Source organism: Arachis stenosperma, chromosome 4 (genome assembly GCF_014773155.1).
Source record: "Arachis stenosperma cultivar V10309 chromosome 4, arast.V10309.gnm1.PFL2, whole genome shotgun sequence".
NCBI lineage: Eukaryota > Viridiplantae > Streptophyta > Magnoliopsida > Fabales > Fabaceae > Arachis > Arachis stenosperma.
In genome coordinates this window covers 145,437,424-145,463,796 of record NC_080380.1, presented here as the reverse complement: position 1 = coordinate 145,463,796, position 26,373 = coordinate 145,437,424, and the positions used below count along the sequence as shown (strand labels likewise).

At 34.0% G+C, this 26,373-nt stretch overlaps 2 protein-coding genes across 4 annotated transcripts in view; one reads left to right on the top strand and one right to left on the bottom strand.

The window, feature by feature from the left end:
- The window catches only part of LOC130974067 (chaperone protein ClpB3, chloroplastic-like), a 42,262-nt gene that overhangs the window by 1,601 nt on the left and 14,288 nt on the right, over positions 1 to 26,373 (top strand). The window contains exon 2 of one of the 2 annotated variants that reach the window (XM_057898817.1): positions 10,175 to 10,420. In XM_057898817.1, the coding sequence (XP_057754800.1) occupies positions 10,208 to 10,420 (213 nt within the window). In that variant the 5' untranslated portion in view covers positions 10,175 to 10,207. Of the gene's footprint in view, positions 1 to 10,125; positions 10,421 to 26,373 lie in introns of those variants that run through there. The other variant, XM_057898816.1, reaches the window with a different exon arrangement.
- Positions 16,377 to 21,011, bottom strand: LOC130974070 (uncharacterized). Of its 2 annotated transcripts, none has more exons than XM_057898821.1 (7): positions 20,647 to 21,011; positions 20,390 to 20,515; positions 18,660 to 18,722; positions 18,003 to 18,309; positions 17,805 to 17,912; positions 17,307 to 17,717; positions 16,377 to 16,684 (listed from the first exon to the last, which is right to left on the bottom strand). In XM_057898821.1, exons 5-7 carry the CDS (start codon positions 17,868 to 17,870, stop codon positions 16,655 to 16,657), a joined length of 507 nt encoding a protein of 168 aa, XP_057754804.1. In that variant the 5' UTR covers positions 17,871 to 17,912; positions 18,003 to 18,309; positions 18,660 to 18,722; positions 20,390 to 20,515; positions 20,647 to 21,011; the 3' UTR covers positions 16,377 to 16,654. The 2 variants fall into 2 exon arrangements, with proteins under 2 accessions (XP_057754804.1, XP_057754802.1); XM_057898819.1 differs by having other exon boundaries at positions 20,390 to 20,473.

Genomic DNA, 26,373 nt, shown 5'->3' with positions numbered 1-26,373 from the left:
GTAGAATAAAAGCAAAAACTTTATTTCTATCACTACCACTTTTATAAAAAAAATATAGGTAGATAACAAGAATATTAAATAATATGAATAATAAATATATTAAATTTTTATTTTATTAAGTGTACGAATGATTATTTTAATATTAAAATTTAAATAAATAATTTAAAAATATAATATATTTTTATTTGATTGATAATTATTTATATTATTTAAAATAATCATTGTTTAGTGTTTACCTAATGCTCTCTATATTTATTTATGGTACGGTCAAGTCAACTAACATTATTTCTTGAAAACTTGTTACAATGCTCATCAATTATTTTATAAAGATGTCGATGTTTATATACATATATGTTAATTTACAGCATATTTTTTATTTAAATTAATATTATAATTTTTTTAATAATCTTTCCATAATTTAAATATAAGTCATTTTCTTTAATATTTTGAAAAGCAAGATTAGCTAGGATGATTGAGCTAACACGCTTCGGCATCAGCAAAAGGACAATAAGCCGGTTGCCAAACGGCTCTACGTCACTAACGCGTTATCCAAGATAGTCCCTAGAAGATAGGGAGTAAAAGAAATATGTTAAAATAAATTAAAAATGATACTTCTATAAAAACGTGTAAAGTCTTCTTGTAAATACGGCGTACGTGTCGCATTATTACTGGACGTATTAATAAATTAATTATTTTTAAATTTTTTAACAAATTAGAATAAAACTGATTTTTTTTATAACAATAACAATAAACTTAATTTTTTTTCAAATATTTGTAAAATAAAAAGTCAAAGATATATTTATTTTTTTATTAAAAAATTTAAAGATATTCGATTTAGATTGTGTAATTCAATTGGATCAAGGTCTAATAATTATAAAGTAGACAATTGAATTTATTATTGTTCCTCCGAGATTCCACCGCCTACAACATCATCCTCGGAAGAAAAACAATCAACGACCTCTCCGACGTCATCTTCACAAAATTCTTTCTCATGAAGTTCACCGCAGAAGACGGCTCCATCGGGACAATCCACAGAGACCGAAAAATTGCAGTAGAATGCGACAACAGTAGCCTAGCCCTACGGAAGAGATCCTGCAACGCGAAGCAAAGACTTATTTGCATTCACTCCGCTGACATGCCCGTGAAAGATCCCGACCTAATATCCCACCGACTAGCCGTAGATCCCAAGGCCAAGCCCGTGGCACAGAGGAGACGAAAAATGTCCTCCGATCGAGCTTTCGAGGTAAAAAAACAAGTTAAAGCCCTCCTCGAAGTAGGCTTTATCAGGGAACTGTCCTACGCAACTTGATTAGCTAACGTCGTGCTGGTCAAAAAAGCTAATGAAAAGTGGCGGATGTGGGTCAACTACACGAACTTAAACAAAGCCTGTCCAAAAGACGCCTTCCCCCTGCCAAATATTGACGGATTGGTAGACGCCGCATCTGGTCACCAATAACTTACTTTCATGGATGCGTACTCCGAGTACAACCAGATACCCATGCACCGACCCGACGAGGAGAAAACGGCCTTCATCACCCCCGACGGCACATATTGTTACACAGTCATGCCCTTTGACTTGAAAAATGCCAAAGCCACTTACCAAAGACTCATCAACAAGATATTCCGAAACCTGTCTGGGACCAAGTTCGAAGTATACATAGATGACATGCTCGCCAAGACCGAATCCGGCGAGCAACTCATCGACGACCTCGAGCTCGTGATGAACACCTTGAGGAAACACTGAATGCGCCTCAACCCAATAAAATGTGCCTTCGGCATGGAAGCAGAAAAATTCCTCGATTTCATGATCACGCAACGCGGGGTAGAGGCAAACCCTGAGAAATGTAGAGCCGTCCTCGAAATGGGAAGCCCGAAAAACCTCAAGGACATCCAGAAACTTACCGGCCGACTAACCGCATTATCCCGTTTTCTCGGGGCGTCAACCCAAAAAGCAATCCCTTTCTTCAAACTTATGAAGAAAGGAACCCCTTCCAATTGGAAGCAGAATGCGAATAAGGCATTCCAACACTTCAAGAAGGTCCTAGCGGAATCTCTGGTTCTTGCCAAAACCCAAACCGAAGAGATCCTCTTCCTATACCTATCTATAACAGAAGAAGCACACGCAGCAGCGCTTATCCGAGAAGACGATAATAAGGCCCAGCGACCCATCTATTTCATAAGCAAAGTTTTACAAGACACGGAATCACGTTACTCACACCTCGAGAAACTCGCCTTCGCACTCCTCACGGCATCCCGACGCCTCCAACAATATTTCCAGGCCCACCCCATTACGGTCCAAATTGACCAAGCGGTCAGCCAAGTCCTACAAAAACCCGACCTAGAGGGGAGGATGCTAGCATGGTCTATCGAACTATCCCAATTCCAAATTAAGTTCGAACCTCGTAATGCGATCAAAGCACAGGCCATGGCAGACTTCATCGCCAAGATGACGCCAGGAAGCCCCACCTTCAAAACTTTGAAGCTACACGTAAACGGCTCATCTAACACCACCTCCGGCAGAGCCGCGGTGATCCTTGAAAACCAGAACGGGATAGTGATCGAACAATCTATCCGATATGAATTCCCGATCTCCAACAACCAAGCAGAATACGAAGCCCTACTGACTAGATTGACGCTAGCCAAGTAAGTCAGGACCAAGGTTCTAGAGGTTTGCAGCGACTTCCAAGTAGTCAGCTCCCAATCAACGGAGACTACCAAACAAGAGACCCTCTTCTCCAGATATACTTAACTAAAGTAAAAGAGCTAATAATGGACTTCACTTATAATATTTTATTTTATTTTTCTTGTACTATTTTCGGGTACTCTTTCCCTCCCCCCAAAACGGAGGGTTTTAACGAGGCCCAAACCTAATAAAATTTCATTTAAAAACGCACTTGTCCTGTTTCTCCCTATACTTTCGTAACAGCAAAAGAGTAAACGGCCAACATCTAGAACCGATCAACCTCGAGGCCTACAAACGGATATCTATAACACATGACTAAAACAGTCTACCGAGCATCCTAAGTCACAACGACTTAGGAAACGAAAGCCAATACAAACGGCTTACAAGATGAAAGGACCGACCAGCCCAAAAGCAACTACTAAAAAATCTAAGAGTCAACTACACGACTCAATAAAGATAAAACGGCACGACTAGCCCAAATGTTTGAAAACGCAAAAACATCCAAAAGTCATGGCCACACGGCCAAAACATCAAGAAAAACAATTACAAAGTACTTAAATCAGTAATACACAAACCAAAGCTCTACAAATCAACGATACGGCCATCCTGGACAGTCATGAAGGCCCTCATAGCAAACACATCAGTATCCGGAGCAAGCACCTGCACCTGAGCATTCATCGTCTCTTCAGTCGCCGATATCTCCCCCTGCACATCGGCCAGCGACACCGCCTTCTCCCCCTTCATACCCTCAACCTCAGCCTTCAAACCCGCCACGTCAATCTTCAAGACGCCTACCTCGGAAAGAAGCACGGCTGCTTGGGGCTCGACGTCCGAGGCCTTCCTCTGCTCTTCCCCAAGCTGAGACAAAAGCGAAGTCTCAACTTCGGACAGACGAAGGACATCGGCACTAGACTCCTCGGACGCCTTCACCTCCCTCTCCCTCGCCGTCTCAGCAACTACAAGCTGCTCCTTCAACTTCGCCACCTCGGCCTGAGACTGACATAATTTCTTGTCCAGAAGGCCCACCTGGGCCATCACAGGCTCAGCGTTCTGCACAATCACGGCAGAACGGAGGAGGGAGCGATAAAGCGACTTCGCCTGAAAAGTCACATCACACTCATGAAAGAACTCCTTCGTGCCAGGCATAAGGTGCTGGTCTATGAAGCCTGGGGCATCGAAACGACGATCCATCACCGACTGGACCACAGTATCCCCCTCCGGCGAGTCGACAACCACCTCATCGTCAACTTCTGCCACTCCCAAGCCATGACCCGACTCTTAGGCACCACCCTCAGTCAAGATAAGTTCCTCAGAAATAGCCCTCGTGTCATCGGCTGGGCAGGAAGTAGGAGTGGACGGAGAACTGCCAGAAGGAGTCCCCTGGGTCAACTGAGCCTTCAACCTAGCAAGAGTCATCAGACCACCAGCCATTTCAACGGGAAAAGAAAGAAAAGGAAAAAAGCATAAGTCCCAAATTCGGTAAAGCGGCCACAAAGTAACCAAAAGATAAAAACACACCAAGAAAAGTACCGCAAGCCTCGGGATCCCCCATGACATCACGAGGGTGCAAAGGGCGCTCCTCAAAATGATGCCAGAGGACACTAGCAATATCTCGATCATCCGAGGACAAGCCCTCATAAGTAACCTTCGTCAAGTACGACGGCCCAGCACCGAAATTTCAATAGGTCAGGAACCGGCGCTCCCCCTCTAGTGTTAACCAAAAAGGATGCTACCCCTAAGCAGGGCGCACCTTAAAAAATCCCCTCTTAAACATAAACTTATACACCCACATCCAGTCCAGGACGGTCGACGAGTCTAACTTCAAATAACACACCCTCTCGTTGACTCCGAGGACGATGAGCTCATACTGGCGCTCGGCATCGCCACCCGCAAACAAAGCCCTTTGATTGCGAAGCAGCTGGAGATCTGCCTCCATAATCCGGGACGGCGTCCCCCAAACATCGGAGGTCACCCAATAATAGAGGCGGGGGACGCCCCCGTCGGAATCACCGGAGCAGCCACACCCTCCCTTTTCCGCTGAGACATGCCTAAAACAGGAGGAGCACCACTATTAGCCCACCAAAAACTACACGGCAAAAAGCTATGGAAGAAATGAAAAACTCCACCACCTATCAAAAATTAAGCCTACAGTGGTGCTCATCCTCTCCCAAGTAAAACCACAACCCTCATTTTCGAAGAAACAACGCCAAAAGTACGACCAGAAGCAACCCAAACATAGGAAAACAAAAATGAAAGATGTAGGGAAAGAGTACCAATTTGATAAAAGCCGCTGACAAAAGATGAGAGCAAAACAGAGAGGCAGCACAAATACAGACCCAAACACGCAGAGGAAGAATAAAGCAAGAAAGAGTGAAGAGGATGTAAAACTAAGAAGACTGAAAAAATGAAACGGACAAGGGAAAAGAGAGCAAAAAACCAAAACAATTGAAGAGTGAAAAAACCAAAAATGTCCTCAGCAACCAACAATCACGGAAGGACAAAATTGGGAAGGCAGCCCGAGCGTTTCCCCCGCAATAAATGCTCTCTTTAAAACGTAACTGACAGCACGCATTGGAAAACCAAACGGGCGCAGGAAAAGGGAAAAGTCACACCAACTACAACACTGACTATGAGACTGACAGACCCTACGGACAAACCCATCCTAAGACCCGACGTGCCGACCCTCTGCGATAAGCAGATTTGTCAGAATCTCCCCTCCGGCAAAACGAAGAAGGCCACCAACGGCTGAAACCACATCCTCTAGTGACGAAGACCGGCCTTGCTTGCTCTCCCACTGCGGGGGCAACTGTTACGGATCGGGCCCACGGAGTAACCTCCAAACCCAGTTACTCGGGTCCTAACCACATCGCCCTTCTAAAAGGTCCGAAATCGGCCCACTGAAGCTCCTAACCAACTTTCGAATTCAAACGTCCCCCTTATCTTAGCAAGATAAGATAAGATATTTACCATCACCTATAAATAGAGGATCCAGGTCCCTCCAGGTATTCATCCATTCCTCACACCTTATACCTCTCAAATCCATTCTGATTTGGACATCGGAATGTCTTTGCAGGTACCACCTCTCATTGTTCCAGTCAAATAATTCGGCATCTGTACCAACCCACAAGCTCCCGATCCATCTCTCAACCCGTACAGAAGATATCTAGTATAATTTGGTTGTTTGTTTTGTTATATATTATATGGTTGATATATTCAAATAAACAAAAACCAATTCAAAGTCTTTCTTTATGTTAAAAGAAAAACCAACCAAGTCAAATTAATTAAATTATATATATATATATATATTTTGGTGACTTAAAAAAATTAAACAAGCAACTTTAATTTTATAATTATTATGAATAGTAGGTGATTGATTTCGATGGGGACTTTGACTACTGATTTTTTTATATGTATTTTTTAAATAGATAGCAGATGTACAAGAAATTGATGCAATAATAATTTAATCTCTTGCTTATAGGTGGATGAAATCTACCTCCTTAATTAGTTGGTAAACTATCACTGGCTGTAAGATGCATTATATTATTGAATACATATATATAAATTACAGCTCCTAAATAATATTCTTGAACAAATACAGGTACGGCCACAATTGATGATAGTTATTTTATTCATCGTTACGTAGACAACAGACGTAACTATATATTTCCCATTTTTTACTCATTTAATTAGTATAATAATGTATATCCGATGCTCTGACAATCTCAGGACCATAGACGATAAGTACGAGATAGATGATTCTAAAATGAAACATTCAGGTGTTTTACTAATTTTTTTATAATTTGTCGATCATAATGATGATCACTACTCAAACGTGGTCGATTAATAAGCCAAAGAGTATATTAATAAAAATCTAGAGAGTATATAAATTTAGTTTGACATCATTTTAAAATTAAGAGTACAATCAAAATAAAAAGAAAAAAAAAATAAAGTAGTGGAAGGAATATTTAATTTTTTGGTTATATATAGTTCAATTTGTGTTATAATGTTTAAAGTGCCTGTTAAATAATTTTAATATTTTTTTCTAAAATTTTTATTTGTAGAGAATTCTAACAACTAAAAAATTATAATTAAATTTAGTAGAAGTTATTTTTTTAATATATAACTAGTATATATTCGTGTTAACTTATGTTAATCATATTTTTCGATGGCATATTATGCTTTATTTATTGGCTATTTTTTTAGTATGGAAATAAAAGTAGTGATATATCTAAATATTATAATTTTTTATATTTTTAAAATTGTGAAAAATACACAAATCGAAGAGTCTGATTTTTGTATCTCAATTTTTTTTAATACAAATCGGATAGTCCAATTTTTATTTATCTAATTAAATAGTTCCACATTTAAAAATTACACCCCAACAATTTACTTTTAAACCAAATACCATTATCACTTCAATATCAAAAACAAAAGATTCTTTCGCGCAAAAGAAAACAGGTAAAGTCATCTGAGGACCGCCACCGCCGCCTCAGCCTGGGCCGCGTTGGCCCTCCTCCTCTCTCCCCCTCCCCCTCTCCCCCCTTTTCCTCTACTTCTACTCTTTCTTTATTTCCTTTCTCTTCCTCCCAGTGTCTCACTCTCACCAACCACTTTCTTTCTCTTCCTGCCGGTCATAATCCTTTCTGTATCCTTCTCGATCTTTTCATCACCTACCTTCTCTCCTTTCTTTTACATCCCTTCTCCTTTGTTGTTACTTTCTGTTTTGTCTGTGTGATTTCTGTCTCAAGAGATCTAGATCTGAGATCCAGATCTAGATTGTTTCTCTCTATTTGTTTGTGTGATTTTTGTCTCAAGAGATCTAGATCTGAGATCCAGATCTAGATTAAATAACCTCTTTGTGCTGTTTTTCTCCCCTTTTGTGGTGTTTCTGGTCCCTCTATGGGTGTGTTACTGATGAGTTCGCAGGCTCGGGATGAAGATATAACGAAGGCCTTTCATTTATGGAAATATTTATAGTTTCAGAAAGCTTTTGGACCGATTCTAAAAAGAAGAGAAGATAGGTTTCTATGGTGCAGCACTTACTGTGAAGATTTAGAAACAAAAGAGATCGTAATGAGTCTCTATTTCGTTTGTATAAGATTCTTTGTAATCGAACTTTGCTCCTCTTCTCAAACAATAGTTCAACATAGAACTTATCTATTTTCTTGTTTAGTTTCAGATCTGATATGTTTTCTGCAATATGTAAGTGTCGTTTAGCTATTTTCTTACTTAAAAGTTTGCTTCTGTAAAAAAAAAAAAAAAAAATTCTTATTTATCATACTTGTATCTGGTACATTGTCAAATATATTTTTTTTAATTATCTATCCGGCTAATCCCAGTTCCCATACACACACACATATATATATATATATATATATATATATATATATATATATATATATATATATATAATAGGAGGACAAAATTTTTAAAAGATTATATTCTTTTAACAAAATAGTACTAAATAGTTAATAATTATTTATTAATTAAATTTATAAATATCCTTTAATATATATGTCAAAAAAATAGTTATTTTTAATCTAATAGATATTTCTTAAGTATTTTTATTAAAATAATATAAATACTTAATATTATTAAATATTTTCAACGAATTCTCATAGTCTTGTTTTGAATGATTTTTTTAAAGGTAAAGTATATTTTTTATTCTTAAAATTTGATAAAATTTTAAAATTATCGCTAAGTTTTATTTTGTTTCAATTTTGTTCCAAAAATTTTTAATTTGCATCAAATATACCTCTTACGTCTAATTTTTTAAAAAATTTAAGACTAATTAAACAACAATTTCATAAGAACAACCCTCAATACAAGCAAATCGAGCATAATTTTCATGCATTATTATTAGATTGGTCTTAAATGTTTTGAAAATTTAGCTATCGAGAATATATTTGATGCAAACCAAAAACTTTTGGGATGAAATTGAAACAAAATAAAACTTAGGAGTATTTTTGAAACTTTTGTCAAATTTTAAGGATAAAAAATATACTTTTTTCTATTTTAATTTTCCTTTTATTTTTTTCAATTTATCGAACTCATTCAATAAGTTGGAAAAAAAATCTTTATCAATTAATTCTTTTTTTAATAAAAAACTCAAAACCAACGCGTCACCAATTTTACAAATTTATTTTCGAATACGAAAATAGGACACTTGTTTTTTATTTGATTATTTCTCTTCGAAAGTAATCATCATTTAACGCATAGATAATAACCCATCAACGTATTTGCAGCCACTTAAAACAGTTCCGTTAGGCTCTGTTTGGTTGATGTATTTAATGAGATATAAATATAGAGATACAGACATTAAAGATATGAACATAAAATATTTGTGTCTATGTATTGTGTTTGGCAAAAATAAAAAATAAGACACATATATTTAAAAAAGACTAAATTATCCTTCAATCAACTACAAGTTTTACCACTATTACAATACACCTATTATCCCAAATAATGCATGCCATCACCATTAAATTTTTATTTCTTCTAATAATTTTTTATTTCTTCTAATACCATCTTAAATTATCATTTAAATATTAAATATATAATTGTTCTTGAAAAAAAATAGAAAATTAAAGTTCAGAATTTATCAAAGATTAATCAAAATTTAAATAAATAAAAAAATTAAATGTACAAATTTTTTTTTGAAAAAAATAGAAAAGTAAATTTAGTTGTTGAATCTAAAAGAGAAAGAGAAAAAAAAAAGATTTGGGAAAATAAGAAGACAAATTTTAAAAACTCAATAAAGGTAAAAGAGTAAAAAATTAGTGTCTCACAAGTTGTGTCTCAGTGTCTCACCAAATTGGAGATACACAAATTTAGTGTCTCTGTGTCCTCTCGTGTCCTTCGAAAATCTGTGTCTCACCAAACCAAACAGCAGACATGTGTCACTGTGTACCACTGTGTCTATGTCTCAGTATCTGTGTCTCAGTAACCAAACGCTACCTTATAGCCACCTACGAAATAGACGAACAAAAAGACCTATTCTTCTGAGAGAAGTCATTCTTTAATACCAAGATATCTTTGAATATAAAATTTTGTTAAAAATCTAAGTATTCAACTACAAAAACTTTTCCAAAACCAATTTGAAATATTATTAAAAAAATAAAAGTATTTGATCTTTTTCTTTTTTCCCTTCAAGCATTTTTTTTCGTTTATGTGTTTTAGTATTTATAATAAGTTTCCACCTTGAAAGAGTCAAATAATAAGACCTAAAAAGGTCTTGATTACAATGAAACTGTCAGAAAAAAATTCGTAGTAGATTATAAATTTCTTATATATTTTTATAGACAGCTAGAATTTGTATTCATAAAATCTTCCAGTTATTCACCTCAATGAAACATAATTAAATATTATTAGAGACTTAAGAAGAATATATATATATATATAGGTCTACTTACTAATATAATAAAAAGACTTTCATAGTCTCATATAATTAATTTGATAGAAATGTATATATGCATGCATATAAGGTAACAGAGACTTAAGAAGAAGTGAGTCTGAAAGAGAGTTATGGCTCCGATGTGGTGGAATAATAGTGATAAAAAGAAACATGTGGGAGGCACAAGCAGTGAAGACGAATTGCGCGAAGATGGATCTTACCCAAGGATGACAGCAATCACAGTGGGGTATAATAGTCATATCATGTCACTTCGGGTCCTCTATGATAATAAAGACGGACAAAATTATGGCCATCCTGACTCCGCTGTCCCCAAGAAAGATACGGTAAACAATAATCATGCCTGCTTCTTCTCTTTAGGTCAGGGTTGTGAAAATCATACAAACTAGCTAGTGTTACTTAATTCTAAATTTCTTTTTCGTCCTGTTTAACGGTAGATTTTGGCAGGTCGATGGATTAACCGATTAAGTTCGCTAATTTTTTTAATTTATTTTTTAATTTTTTATTAATAAATTATTAAATATTAAATAATATATATAATTTTATAATTTTTAAAATATAATAAATATAATTATTAACTAAGTGTTTTGAAATAAAATAATAAAACTAATATTGTAGAAATCACTACGAGAAAAATACCCATTCAGGTACACTTGAAAAGTGTAGTCAAAAATAAAAAAAAGTGATGCCTTAGGCAAAGGCTACGCTTTTTAGGCTTCAGAGAGCCTTTTGTAGGGGATGCCTATACCAGTGTTGCCTATTCTCAAAGGCTACACTTTTCTGTATCAAAGGCTACGCTTCTGGCCTTTGAGAATAGGATACGCTTTTTAAGTGATGCTGTTTAGATCAAAGGCTACGCTTTTTAGCATTAGTGGTTACTAGAGTTCAAAAGAATAGACTACACTTTTCAAGACTACTGCATCACTTTATAAACGTAACAAGTAGTATACCTATAGCTACTCTATATAAGTGTAGCCTTTTGCCCCTCATTTTTTTAAATTTCTGTTTTTAACTATATTTTATTTAAATCTAATATTTGAGAATATATATATATATATATATATATATAATTCTATATTTTTAATTAAATTAGTTAATTATTATAAAATAAAATAAACAAATACACACTACAACATTTTTAGATTGAGACAACATTTAAAAAGTGTTGCCTAAAAGCTGTTAAAATGTTGTTTTTGATCTATGGCAACACTTTTGGACCTAAGGCAACGGTTTTGGGCGGCGTTGCATATGCAGCTGTTGCCTTAGATCAAGGCAACACTTTTTTGTTTCAAAAGCAACGCTTTTGAAACCAACACTTGGTAAGTGTTGCCTTTGGTTGAAAAACAACAACACTTCAAGAGTGTGTTTGAGACAACACTTTTGCAGTGTTGTCTCTTCTTTGGTATTTTGGTCACTACTAAAAAGTGTTGCCTATTTACAATAAAATGCAACTCTTTTACATGTTGCTTATAAGTTGGAATTTGCAATCCTTTGAAGTGTTGCCCATTAGTTTTGAATATACAATCCTTTAAAGTATTGCCTTTTCTTTTGGATATGCAACCTATACAAGTATTGCCTTTTCTTTTGGATATACAACCTATTCAAGTGTTGCTTTTTCTTTTGGATATGCAACCATACAAGTGTTGTCTAATATTCAAAATATGCAACTAATAAAAGGGTTGCCCTTTTGATAAAAATAAAAATTATTTTTGTAATAAAAATACAAAAAAATAAAATTTACAATAAATTTTTTAGTTCATACATGTGTAATTATTTTAATTAATAAATAAATTTGTGCACAATAGAAAAAATTTATAAGAGACAAAATAACTAATAATAAAATTCTAATTAAAATAGATATTAAAAAGTTCAATTAGTATTTCAAATACATGTTCATCAATAATTCTCAACAAAATAATAAAATTCTTGTCTAACAATAATTGTCATAACAAAATAGTAATTAATATTTATAAAAAAGATGTCAATTTACTTGCATATTTTATATCCATGCTTGACTTGTCCCATATGCTAAATCTGCAAATAATACACAACAAAAAATAAGCAACTTATCATTAAAACTGAAAAATTATAATAAAAATTTCTTAATGATATTAAATACTATAAATATAAAAGCAATAAATAGGTCTAAAAAACTCCTTCTAATGTGGCCAAGCTATAGGACGAAAGGATTCCCTTGAAATGCAAGAAATATATTCAGACACACAATCAATGCAAAAAATGCAAGCTTCGATGATATTGTTAGCAATGCGACTTATGTTTCATAAACAGAGGAAATAATGCAAACTTCGATGATATTGTTAGCAATGCGACTTATGTTTCATAAACAGAGGAAATAAAGAAAAAATGGTATTATCTCACATAATTGATCAACTCATTTCAACTATAATAATGTGAGAAACCATAGAGTTTAGATCTTATCATGTTAAATTATTTTTCTTTCAATTTTTTCATTATATATTTAATTCTTCTCTCTTGAATACATGATGATATTATATAATAAAGTTTCATCATTAAAAAAAAAACTGTACAAACAAAAACGTGTATTTGCATTAACATTATGATGAGTTGCAAGTTGAATCTTAATTTCATGTACATACAAAGAGATTTTATCACATAGGTGAAGCTAGCTACCTACAAATTAAATTGTGGTCTCAAGGCATCTCTCAAAGACACCATATACATGCATTGGCTTTAAATTTGAGGATATGTGTTTGCGAGCTGATATATTGGAAGACAAAGGAGAATAGAAAGAAAATGAACCAAAACTTGCAAACATTTTCCAAAGAAATAAACCCCACGCACTATGGTTTCCCTTTCCCAAGTAATGAGCTATGTAATTCAATGCCATTGTGATTCCTTGAAGGACCTGAAGGTGGGAATGGCACCGCTTTTGGCAAGAATCCAAAGAGACTTTGAGGCAATAATGCTTGAGGCTTTGCCTTACTATTAGGCTTCATTTTGAAAACTTGAGTTTGTCGAGAACCATAAAAGATCTATTAAAAGGGTGCTCTCATTAACCAACACTCCCCCAGTGGTTCCCATAGGTGATTCATAAATCTCGAGTAATCATGGTAGAAGATCCCACTTTTTTGTGAAACAAAGTGACAATGGATTGCTGAGATCAAAGAGCCACTGAATAATTTCATGCTTATTACAAACTATAAACCTATAGCTCATACTTTTCATCCATATTTACAATTCGTAGGAAGATCACATTGTTAATGAGCTAACAACATGACAAGAGTGGAGAAGAATATCTATATTGGAAAACCAAAATTTCCTTGTTCCCACAGGATTAGATCCAAAGCAGGGTATCTAAGTCTAACCATTGAACAACATTTTTCACCATTAGTAAGATTTATTCATAAGAAAAGAAAGGTAAGCCAGTAACTCTAATGAAAATTGTTATTGTTGTTATTAATCAACCATGTTTATCAACGTCAAAAATAAATTAGCCACAGCATCCCAATTTGCCAGTCAAAGAAAGATTCTTTACTACAATATCCTGATTTTCAGCCATTTAACTTACTTGGAAATAGATCATTCTTCATCAAATCTGGGAAAAGAAAGGTAGCTACCAGTCCAGTTCCAAAGACAACTATATATGCTGTAACTGCAATTATGAAAAACACAGGCCATTAATCAGATATGAATAAAAGAAATTAAATTTTGAAAGCATGTATAAATAATTATAGACTCTACAATTTCAGAAATGAATTTGATCAAACCTGTAGCAGTCTTAACATTCAAAAACAGGGCAGCCACCAGAAATGCGAAGGCAATTTGTAAGTTTACATAGATAAAATAAAACACAAACTGGATTCCATAGTTATTCTCTCTGAAGAAATGGAATCCTGAAAAGGAAAATTAAATATCGTCAGTATTAAAGAGAATTGGAAACCACCAATCAAGCAAAAGTGAGGAGAACATGTGTCTGAGGAACTGGAAAGCAGCCAGAACGCAGAGTCCGTTGTAGGACAGCAAGTGCAATTGGGAGCGGATGAGAACTTTGGAGGGTATAAGTTAGCAAGAAGGAAAGGGCTATCTTAGGCTTAGAGCGAGGTCTGAGAGGTATAAAAGATTGCAACATTTCATCAATAACTTGCATTTGCATGTTCTGGGAAAATGAAGAAAAGAAAGAAAAAGGATTATTCTTTGAACTATGGCAGGACTCTAAGGGAATGAGAAGGTCAGGGATTTTAACATAGTTTTTGGCTTCCTCTTCAGCACCTTTGTTTTCCTCTGTTCATGGAGGACTCTAAGGGAGATAATTTGAGTCAAATAGATGGAAGCTAATAATAAAGCACCTTTGTTTTCCTCTGTTCATGGAGGACTTTTGGCAAACACTTGGTGGGTAACCAAATAGATTTTGAGTCATGGTCATGTGTTAATCATAATTCAGCTGAAAGTAAAGAAATCAGAACACTTAGGCAAAGATAATAACAAGGTCTCAATAATTGAAAGACTTGCCAATTATCATTAATCTTCTGATATATATAAGATGCATATTATTAATATTACCTTATTTTCAAATTTCAACGTCTTCCCTAGGTTCCTCAAGTCATTATATGATGCAATATGCCAAAAATTCACATAATTTTGTGAAGGCTTCTGCTGGTTGGCTATCTATTTCTACCATAAGAATATATTATAACAATAAAACATTGCAGTGATTTTATAAGACTAGAAATAATTAAGCAGTAACTTCTCATCAAAACCATAAATAAAATATTAGCATCGAATATTTAATTTAGCATTATAAATAATAACCATTGTTACTTAAGATAATAAAAGATTACTAAAATTTAAAGTTTGAGTCACATACTGCTGGATTGACAGAGAGCTCCTCATCTAGTGATTCAGGAAAGACCTGAAGAGGACAAATTATATCAAATTATAATTGAACAGTTTACAAGTTGGATTTTGTCACCAGATTAAATAAGAAAAAAAAAGCTACTTACAGCCAAAAATCGATATTCCCTCTCTCTTTCTATAAATGCTGGTTTCTGAGTCCCTTGGAAAAAATAAAAATTCATTAGTAAAATTCCTATTACAAGGCAATACAAATTGACCTTAAAAAAGTATTTCTAACTAATAATTCAGTGCATTGCAGTTCAGAGCCAGCACCTCTGGTTTTTATTATCCTCTCTCTTTCGTTAATCATACTACTATGCATAAGTTTCACTGAATTTCAATTTGAATATAACCAGAAAACTGTAAGTAACAAGGACCTCAGTTTTGAGATTGACAATGCTGCGAGTGAAGAAGAAATTAACCACAACCGTTAAGACACGGCGGAGAAAGGAGTGTAAGTGTACGTGTAAACAGCATCACATTTTCTCTGCCTCAAAACGACATCATGTTAGCATCCATAAACGCATTAAACGACAACGCAAAGAGGAGTGTAAGTGTGTGTGTGTGAGAGAGAGAGAGAGAATCGCAAAGTACCGGAGAGAAGAAAACTGAAGCCGCATATGGAGATGTAACCGTCCGATGAGACTACGCTTCTAAATCGGACTCGCCATTGAGCTCTTTCACCCACTGGCATCGAAGATTCAACAACGGAGTCATCAATTGAAAGAACACACACCACGAACCGCGAGTAGAGAGGTTGTTGTATAGAGGAGCGCGAAGAGAGAGGGAATGATTCAGCACGAGTAGAGAAGGAACCGTAAATAGCATCGATTTAGGGAAATTCAAAAGATGATGATAGGGTTGGGATTGGGGTTATTAGGGTTCCTCATAGAATTTTGTTTCTAATTGATATGTTATAAACACAAAAATGATGAATGAATGAAAGCTGATGTATTCACTGTTTGAATCGTTTGCTTTTTTATTTTCTTAACTAAGGAGGGAAAGAGTAATTTCTATTGTTATATTTGGAGGGAAGGTTAAAATTTAAGTGAAAAATACATTTACATGTTTTAGACAACACTTATGAAGGAAAGTTTATGAAAGATTTTAAAGTAACTCCCATAAAATGTAATATGTGAATATTATAAGTGTTGCAAGTGTAATTTGTTGAAGTAACATTTTTTACATGTTCTTTAATTGATGAAAGATAACGCTTATAACGTGTTGATTACAAAAATATTGCCATAACATTATTTCTTTGCAACAAACATTAAATGTTGCTTTTGATAAGTTTAGACAATACTTTTTAAGTATTGTTTATCGTATATGTTGTAATAGCTTAAAAATATTGTAGTGACATATATATATAATAATACTGTGCATACAATAATCTTTAAATAATAAAAATTATCCTGAAACAAAATATATTTATATAATGAATATATAATATTGAGATGATCTTAATTTTAAGTATTCATACATCTCACACTAGAATAAGTATACTCATATAAATCAAAATATGCATGAAACCACACACTTAGAGTTTACTACTAATAAACTAGAAAAAACCAAAATATTATATCATTCAAATGTATCTTCTAATAAAAGACATCATCATCAACCATACATCTTTCAATTTTCAACACTAGCTCCATCTTTGCTAATAAACCATCATGATAGGCATCTCAATCTTCACTCACATCTTCAGAATTAGCCTGCATAATTATATAGACAAATAATTATGTTTTGAAAAAGTACAAGAAAAAAATAATTAGCATATTAAAAACTAAAAATTTTCAAATTATTGGAACATAGAAACTAAAAAATAAAAATTGTATACCCTTTTGCTTAAAACAACAATCACATTCAAGGGGATACTATAAGTCATCATAAAGGACATAAAAAATCGAATCATAACACATCTTCATACTAAATGAGAAGTAAAATCAGAAACTCAAGTGCATTGTGCAAGTGACAAGCAATAACTTTTTGGTTTTAACATTATAAGATGATCAAACTTTGTCCCGGAGGCACCAAAACAGGGTATCCAACAGTATATTAACACAACAATGATCTCAGAGCAACACAAAAGCACAACAGAAGCCACAAATATTGGTCCACTCTAATAACAATAATAATAAAATAACATAATGAAAAAACAAAACCGGAGAAACCAAATCACAGCTCCTTAAATTTCAAATCAAATTAAAAAGATTTGGTAGCCTCCTAAGTTCTAACAAATACAACTTTTAAACTCAACGGCAGATATTCAGAATCCTAATTAACAATTAACAATATATAAACAAATATTTTGGAATAAGAAAGAACTGCTCATACCATATCTATGTTTGGAATATGAGTTGATCCATGAGCGCTATTTGCATCAATTGGAGAGTGTTGGGTGTTTTGTAACAAAGCCTCAATTTCTTCCAGCCTCATTCCAGGTTTAGATCGCTGAACTAGTAACTTAATCATGTTTCGCAATCCATGAAGCTCAACCTCTTGATGTTGCTGTTTGGAATCTTGGTGCTGTTGTTTGGCCTTCATGTCTCCAAGTTCAGCTTTCAAAGATGTGACTTGCTCTTGGTGCTGTTGCTTGAGTTCAGAAATTTCTGCATGCTTTTTTAAATCACTTCGTGTAACAGATCTTCCATAGCACCTAACCCGACCTGGTAGGTCTTTTCCAAATAAAGATTCAAAAGCTTCCTCATCTGTTTCACCAGCAGCTTGCCAATTTTGGAAGTCTTCCTGATTAGAAGAAACATTTAAAATAGAATTAGTTACTATATCCCAAATTTGATTTATAATCATTAATAATTAAATGAACTCTTATACAATTGCATCTTGTGTTTCCTGATCAACTTCCTTCCTTTTCCGACTTGTTCGAGTAGCAATGAACATTTCAAACCATTTTGGTTCGTTACTTGTTTCCTTTGTCACGCGCTACAAAATAAAGCCTTAAATAAGTAAGACTATAACAGCATAACTAAAATTAACTAAACAAATGCCAGCACGAATATTAAATAAGTATACCAGAGCCACTCGTACTCATGCACCTTCTTCATCGTCCGTGTCATCATCAACCACCATTGGGATTGTCCATTCCCCGTGATTAATCCATGTTTTATATCCCTTAACAAATCCGTCAGCGACTAAATGGTCAAATACCACATCTCTTCTATACCACTCAATGTTACAACACCTCTTACAAGGACATTGAATTTGTTGTCCTTCTGGTTCTCCCTCAGAGTATGCAAAGTCTAAGAAACTAATAACACCATTGATATTCTCTTCACTATACCTCAGTAGATCCATCCAATCCTTCGGCATATCACAAAACCTAACCGATAATTTATAAATTTTTAGGAGGAAAATTTATAAGGGGTCACAAAATGAAGATAACAAGAATAGAGGAGGAAAGGTGTTATAAAATATAAGGGGAATGGGCAATGAAAAGGACTTTCATAGCCTTGTAGTTAGGTTGGGAAATATTTCCTAATCTTAGAAGTAATTCTCTAAACATTTTACTAGAAACTCATTGAAGTAAAACAAATAAAGGAAAACAAAGAATTTATTGTGCATAAATATTAAGTTAAATTGCAACTTCAAAACTAACAAAACAATCGAGGTGGAGCTACACATGAATTAATAGTATAATCATAAAGTGAAAAGAAAAAGTATGTATTGTACCTTGCCATGACACGATCAACGTTTTGACAAAATCCACTTGGGAGCTTTAACCAAAACTTCAATCTGTTTGTTACCAAATAAAATTCTAAGATATTAGAGTATAATCATATTTAATCTTGATTTATTTTTATAAATTCTAAACTGATATATTTAAAATGTAAGGAAAAAAATTAAATAGTAAAAAATGGTAGAGCAACATGTTGTTGTTATCATAAATAAAATAAAATAAAATAATATAACAAGCTAATATATATTACATTTGGTTATTACAGTAGTTGACAAGTTAAAACGAGTAAGTAATGAGTGTGTGCGCTCAATTTATTGAGAGAGACAAAAAGTGACTTAGCTGGGTTGCCACCATTCTATTTTATTTGTTTTTCTTATTTTAAATTTTTTAGTGTTTGTCCGCTCCTCATAACCAAGTATGATTATGCTGCTAAACTTATAAAATAATTCTTTTTTGGGTTAAACATTCCTGACTTTGCCTAAACAAGCAAGGTTTAATTCCAACTCTCACAAAAGATAGTATACAAGTTAATTTTAAATATACTTGGCATTAATTAGTAAATGCATGACTACAAAAATATTATTTATATATTAAAATTAATTATTATATATTTGTATATATATATTATTTAATTTTTTAATATATATTTTTATATTAATAATTAATTTTAATAGTAGATTTTAATATTTTTTAAACATGGTTGACATGACTAATACGGCAAAATGTTACTAGCTAGTAGCTACGGTTAACAACCAATGCGGTTTTGGACTGGTAAGCAAAAGGTGCAATATTGATGTAACCATGTAAGTGATATAGTTACAACATGCATATTGTGATGAATTGATTATTACAGTAGTTGACAAATTTCATATATATATACAGTTCCAACAAATGAATTTGCTATCTATATATATACATATGTATGAATCTTGAAAGGATAGAATTGAAAGAGAAAAAAAACTATAAATTAGTACCAAGTCCATGAGGGAGACAGATAGAGACACAATGTTATGTTATGATTTGTGAATTCATGAAATAATTATAATTTAGGAAATAAAGTCAAGTCACAAGGGGTATTATTACAATTGCATCCAAAAATTTCACTACTGCACCTCTGCTATAATTAAACTAAAAACCCTTGATTTTAACTCCTCTTTTGCACTCATATGAAATCCCCAAATTCTACACCCTTGTTATTATTACCGAAAATTCATCTTCCATCCATTGACTAAAGCCAAAATAAGAGGACCAAAAGCCACCATTTTACACTCATCTCTAAAATGGTTATTCTTGGTACCACAGAAAAAGAATTCAAATTCACCATAATATTTTTAACAGCTTTCACTACCTAATTCCCATATCAATTTAGAGTAACCATTTGTGTATTGGTATCTGTGGAACTGGTTACATGATTCTTTTAATTAGATATTTATGGAGCAATTAGTGTAAACATAATATATCCACCCAGATCCAGGCATCCATATATTTTAAAATTATTCATTATAAGATAAGATGTAAGTTGAACAAATATGCATTGTTTTAGCAATTATTAATGGTATTGTTCTTCTGGATCATAAGAATTATTATAATGTAGATTCAGGTAGGAAATTAGGAACTAAAATCGTAATAACAATGTGAAGTTGTTCTTGTGTTATACTGAAAGATAATGTATATCAACAAGGAATTAAAATGAAAGTTGGCTTACGAACTATACATCACTCACCTGCATAAACGGAATGAAACCCCAATCCCAAATTCACGAGTTCTCCTGCACCGCAACAATCCCAAATTCACGAGTTCTGCTGTGCTGCAACAATAACAGAATGAAACCCGCAAATTATGAGTTCTCCTGCGTCGCAACATTAGCATGCATGTTCATCAATTCACAAATTCACAGTATATCAAAACCCCAAATTGCAATCCTAAAATTGGAACCCTACCCTCTCAGATTTTAGAAACCAAAAGAAGGTGAATACGTACCTCCTTGACGATGGTGAGCGAATAAAGACAGGCTTTCAGTCGAGCGAAGAGTCTTCCTGATGTCAATGCCCAGTGAAGAGAACCGGCGTTGAAGATGAGTGGCGGCGTGGTGAGTGGTGAGTGGTGAGTGGTGAGTGATGAAGGTGAGTGGTGGAGATGGCGTGGTGAGTGGTGAGTGGTGAGTGGTGAGTGATGAAGGTGAGTGGTGGAGATGGTGACGCCGTGAGTGGTGACGCCGTGAGCGGTGACGCCGTGAGCGGTGACGCCGTGAGCGGTGACGCCGTGAGCGGTGACGCCGTGAGTGGTCTTCTCTGATTTAGGGGCAGGGTGATGATGAAGGGAATCGTAGCTAGATAGGGATCGCGCGCGAGTGTTATGTTTTCAGTGGCCAAGTTATTTTTTTGCCTAATAAGTGTCTGTACGCGTGAATGTATCATTTGGTGAAAGGTGAAAAAAATTTACTAAGTGTTAGTTAGTGGACATTTTACTTGAAATACATTAGGCAACACTTTTAAAATGCACCTGAAACATGACAAATAGGCTACACTTTAAAAGTTCTCTCTTTGGTGTAAAAAGTGAATCCATAACTCTTAAGTTAAGGCTACGCTTTATAAGTGATCTTTATAATATCTAAGGCATCACTTTTCAAGTGATGCCACAAATGTGATTCCTATTCTCCTACAAAAAGAAAACACGGAGAAAAGCGTAGCCTATTCCTAGAATAGGCTACGCTTTTCAAATGTAGCTTAAAAAAAGTGTGGCTGAATGGGTGTTTTTCTTGTAGTGAATAAAATAAAGGATAAAGTATTAAATTTGTCTCCTATGTTTGAGTATAATCATGTTTTGGTCCTTAATGTTTAAAATGTCGTATTTGAATCCAAAAAAGTTTCATTTAGTTTCAATGTAGTCTCACTATGAGGTCAAAGTTAAATAAATAACAGAATATCCTACATAACAGTAGTACAAGAAAAATGTCGATAATCTAGAGAACAAGTACAAGTTCTAGAGGCACAAAATCAATCGTAAATACATAAATACATTTATTTATCATTCTTTTTACAATTTAAATGAAATATTTTCTATAGAACTAAAGAGAATGATAAATAAATGTATTGATGTATTCACGGTTGATTTTGTGCCTTTGGAACTTGTACTTGTTCTCCAAATTATCGATCTTGTTCATGTACTGCTGTTATGCAAGACATTCCATTAATTATTTAACTTTGACCTCACAATGGGACTATATTGAAGCTAAATAAAACTTTTTTGGATTCAAATAGGATATTTTAAATCTTAAGGACTAAAACAGGATTTCGCCCAAACATATGGACCAATTTAGTACTTTACCCTAAAATAAACATTGTCCAAAACATATAATTAATCATTTTTAAGTCTCTAATCAATCAAATATATAATATAATCAAAATTATAACCTAAAATATTTTCAATTATCATCTTCAATTACAAAAAAAAATTTACTAGGTCCGCCGGAGAAGTCTGCCCCGTCCCGCCAATATCCGCCAAAGTCTGTGAATTAGGCAGTACAGGTTAGACGAGCTTTCTAATTATGGTAGTTTCAAATTTCCGTCGGTCTGTCTTTTTTGACGAGTTACACAAATCGATCTGACAGGTTTCGGCCCATTTCCCATATATATATTGGAGGAAGAATTTTAAATATATTGGTGGCTTTAGTTTGATGACTAAAGGTAGCATAAATTTAACTTACAAGTAAAATACTGACACATAGCAAGAAAATCAAATCTAACACCAAAATAATTCTCTTCTTTTCTTATAATTTTTTATAATTATTTTTCAAAATAATTTCAAAAAAATAACACCAAAATAGTTTTTTAATTATATTTATAATTATTATTTTATTTTTAAAAATAATTTCTTATAGTTATTTTTATGATTATTTTTATTAAAATGATTTTTATAATTATTTTTATTATTATTTTTTTAATAATTTCTAAAAACAAAATCAAAATTATTTTTTAATTATTTTTATTTTTAAAAAAATAATTTATTATAATTATTTTTATTATTATTTTTACCAAAATAGTTTTTTTATAACTATTTTTTTTAAATTTTGAGGAACTAACACCAATATGACATTTTCTCTCGTTTATAATTTTTTATGATTATTTTTATCAAAATTATTTTTTATAATTATTTTTATAAAATAATTTCAAAAAATTAACATATAAATGATTCTCTCTAATTCTACAAGTTTAATAGCCAATTCACTAATTACTACTTGAGTCACTCTCCACAGCCTCCTGTTCTTCTGCTGTAACACCCTACCATACTTAATCTTATGCTTAAGTCATAAAACTGAGATAGTAAGATATTACGACCTCTAAAAGTAAATATATAATAATAATAATAATAATAATAATAATAATAATAATAATAATAATAATAATAATAATAATAATAATAATAATAATAGTGAAAGAGACATTTAACTAAGAGCCTTGGAAAACGGATAAAACAAAAACGCAAACCGAAAGCATAACACTCAGGAAACAGGATAACTTGCGTGCTAAGAAATCTAAAGATAATAAGTGTAAATAGACGGAAAGTGAGAATAGAGAGTCAAGGATACAAAATAACTAGCTCCCAACTTAGCCTGCGAAAAAGCTGGCCGGAGAATATTTACATACATATATACATATCCCAAAATACCCAACATTCAGAAATAAAACCTTAACTCTCCTTGAACCTCTAAGAGGGACAAAATAAACAAGTTTCTCGGAGAGAAAGCTAAGTACATATATACATAAACTAAATAACAAAAGAACCCAAAAACCGATCTGCTTCAGCAGTCCAGAGGCCTAGCGAGGTGCCTCTCGACCTGTATCTGAAAACAACAACACAGTATGGGGTGAGAATTGGAGGTTCTCAGCATGGTAAAGGTGCCACGCATATAAGATATAAGGTCATGGAAATGCCAGAGGCAATCCTAAAACACCGACACTTAGATTTTAAAACTTAAGTTATCAAAAAGAAACCATAAAAGGGAGATCTTCTAAAAATATCTAAACCTAGCTTAAATCTGACCTTAATACTAAGTCTTTTCCACCATTCCCTCCGTTCCTCCATCTCCGGTAAATACAAGGACAAACAAGCAGACAAAGCAAGCACATGTAGAATACAGATAATACAGATATCAATTATGACAATTAGCATATTATAATCAATTAGGCAATCTCAATTAATGCACAAATAAGCCATACATATACAAATGCATATGATGCATACCTATCCTATGGCTGTTGATATCAACTGTCGGTTACGTAGCCATCCCGACATGTTCTCAAACTCAAAAATACCCCATGGGGAGAATCCGCAAGCTAACATGGGGAAGAAATTATCCTAAGCTCAATAACATCCATGGGAAGAGTCCCAAGCTGACATGGGGAGAAGAGACAACACCCCTAAGTTGACATGGAGAAAGTAATACCCCAAGCTAACATGAGGGAGATAACATCCCCAAGCTCAATATTATCTACGGGAAAAATTCCCGGCTGACGTGGGAAGGACAGTACCCCAAGCTCAAAATACTCATCCTTTAACTCACATATGCATCTCCGGCATACTCGCGACATTACCTCACTTCCTCAATAAATCATAATCGCTTACTCATTAATCATATGTTCTATTATTCTCAATTAATTAATATCATCAATTCTCAATTTCTTACATTTCTCTCTTACTTGCCACATACATTTCATATTCCTTGTAGAAAATCAATCATTCAAGCCTTAGCATCAGAACTCATTCATATGTGTACCTCCTTCTTATACAATTTCTCATTTTTAACCTTTACTTCATTCTCAAGTTATCTCTATTTCCTAACTCCAACTTATAACTAAATTTATCATTATGTTCTATGGCTAAAAGGATAAAAACGGAGGTTTGGAAGTTCAAAATTGAGATTTATAACACAAAATGCCTTTGCTGAAAACAGGGGAGTCACGCATACGCGTGGGTACCTAACAAAAGCATCCAGTCGCGCAAGGACATTTCGCGTACGCAAGTGCCTCATGTCACGCGTACGCGTGGAAATGCATTCTGGCCCAATACGCGTACGCATAAGCTTCTTCGCGTACGGATATGGGGAAGGCTGTGGCAACAGTCCGCGAATGCAGTATATGCATGCGCAAAATTTCCATGCCACGTAAGTTTTTCCAAAAATTGGCTAAGTCTGAAATCTGCAGGAATTGGATTTAAACCCTCAAACTTTCGATATACATAATGTTTTCGTTTTAAATCATTTTCCCTCCGTTCTTCGAATGTCGTGGACTTTGCGAACCCAATTTTGTTATGAAACAAATTTGGAATCATTTAGGGGTCCGGAAGCCAAGTTATGCCTCACCGAAGTTTGGCCAAAAACCAATTTCACACAAAACTCAAAACCTCTATTTCCTTTAAAATCCAAACTCAAATCACACTTTCTACACACATGTTCCACACAACAACATACCATTTCAAATACCAAACCTCCACATCTTATCTCAATCAATTATACTCCTATATGCACAATCCCATACTTATAATTCATCCTTTAAATCAACAAAATTCATCAGACACACATTCACTCTCATACCTTATCAACCTTATTCATCATGACTCATTAAAGCACTAAACAATTTTCATACTCACACATTCATTCCTATCCTATGGTCATCTAGCCTAAGTTTTCACAGGACATTAGATATTAAATACGAGAAACCTAAACCATACCTTGGCCAATTTTCATGTATGACCTGAGACACCTCCACAAAGCTAGCTTTCAAGCCTTCCTAACCACAATTCAGCTTCTCAAACTTCCAATCAAGCCTCTAGTATATTCAATTCTTACTCCATCTCACATATATTCATACACCTAACACAATTGTCATATATACATACCCAATTTAATTCCCAACTCACTAAATCAAAGAATTAACTAGGGTTAGTGGTTCTTACCATACCCACGGGCAAAACAATCCAAGCCCGATAAGCTCCACAAGCTAAATCGAACCTAGAATACCAAAATCAACAAAATCTTAACATAGAGGCTCATAATTCTCAAAAGTCAAATGGGTAGAGAATCTGAAGTGAGATTGAAGCTTACCTATGAAATTGATTCGATAGAATGGTAGAGCTCGACGCGCTGGACGCATGGCTGCAAACGGTGCGACGATCGAAGCTCGGAGCAGAGAGTTATGGTGGTTTGAATTATGAGCAAGGGTTAGGTTTCACGGAACTATCCTTCCCTTCCCCCAATTCAGTTTTTCAGCGTGTTTCATTGTGGTAAGGGGAAGGAGGAGCTGAAGCTTATTTGATTTAGTGTGGTGGGTTGGGCCTTGGGCCCAATACGGGTCCGGTTTGTCCGGTTCGGCCAAATTTTGGACCAAATCCTTTAAAATTGGTGTCAAAATTCTTATTTTAATTTTCTCAACTCCATTAAACTATAAAATTTTATTTTTTAATATATTGGTTAATAATTATTTTATTAGATAATTATTTATTAATTTCTCAAATTTTACATCTGCCTTCCATCTCCCGATGATTCCAGACCGGACGACAATCCTGCTCCTATCGTCATGCCTCCTCCTTCCACTCGTTCTTCTAGGGTAAAAAATCCACCTTTTCATCTTCTTGATTATTATTGTTTTTCTACTATTCTTCATCAATATGAACCTAAGTCATTCCGAGAAGCCTCCACAAATTCACATT

Bases quoted from the DNA above. Each gene is read 5' to 3' on its own strand.
- LOC130974070 (XM_057898821.1), bottom strand. From the start codon at position 17,870: ATGTTCATTGCTACTCGAACAAGTCGGAAAAGGAAGGAAGTTGATCAG. The intron at 17,718-17,804 runs GTATAAGAGTTC...TCTTCTAATCAG, and splicing joins AGGAAACACAAGATGCAATT to GAAGACTTCCAAAATTGGCA. The intron at 16,685-17,306 runs GTATGAGCAGTT...ATAATTATGCAG, and splicing joins ATATTCCAAACATAGATATG to GCTAATTCTGAAGATGTGAG.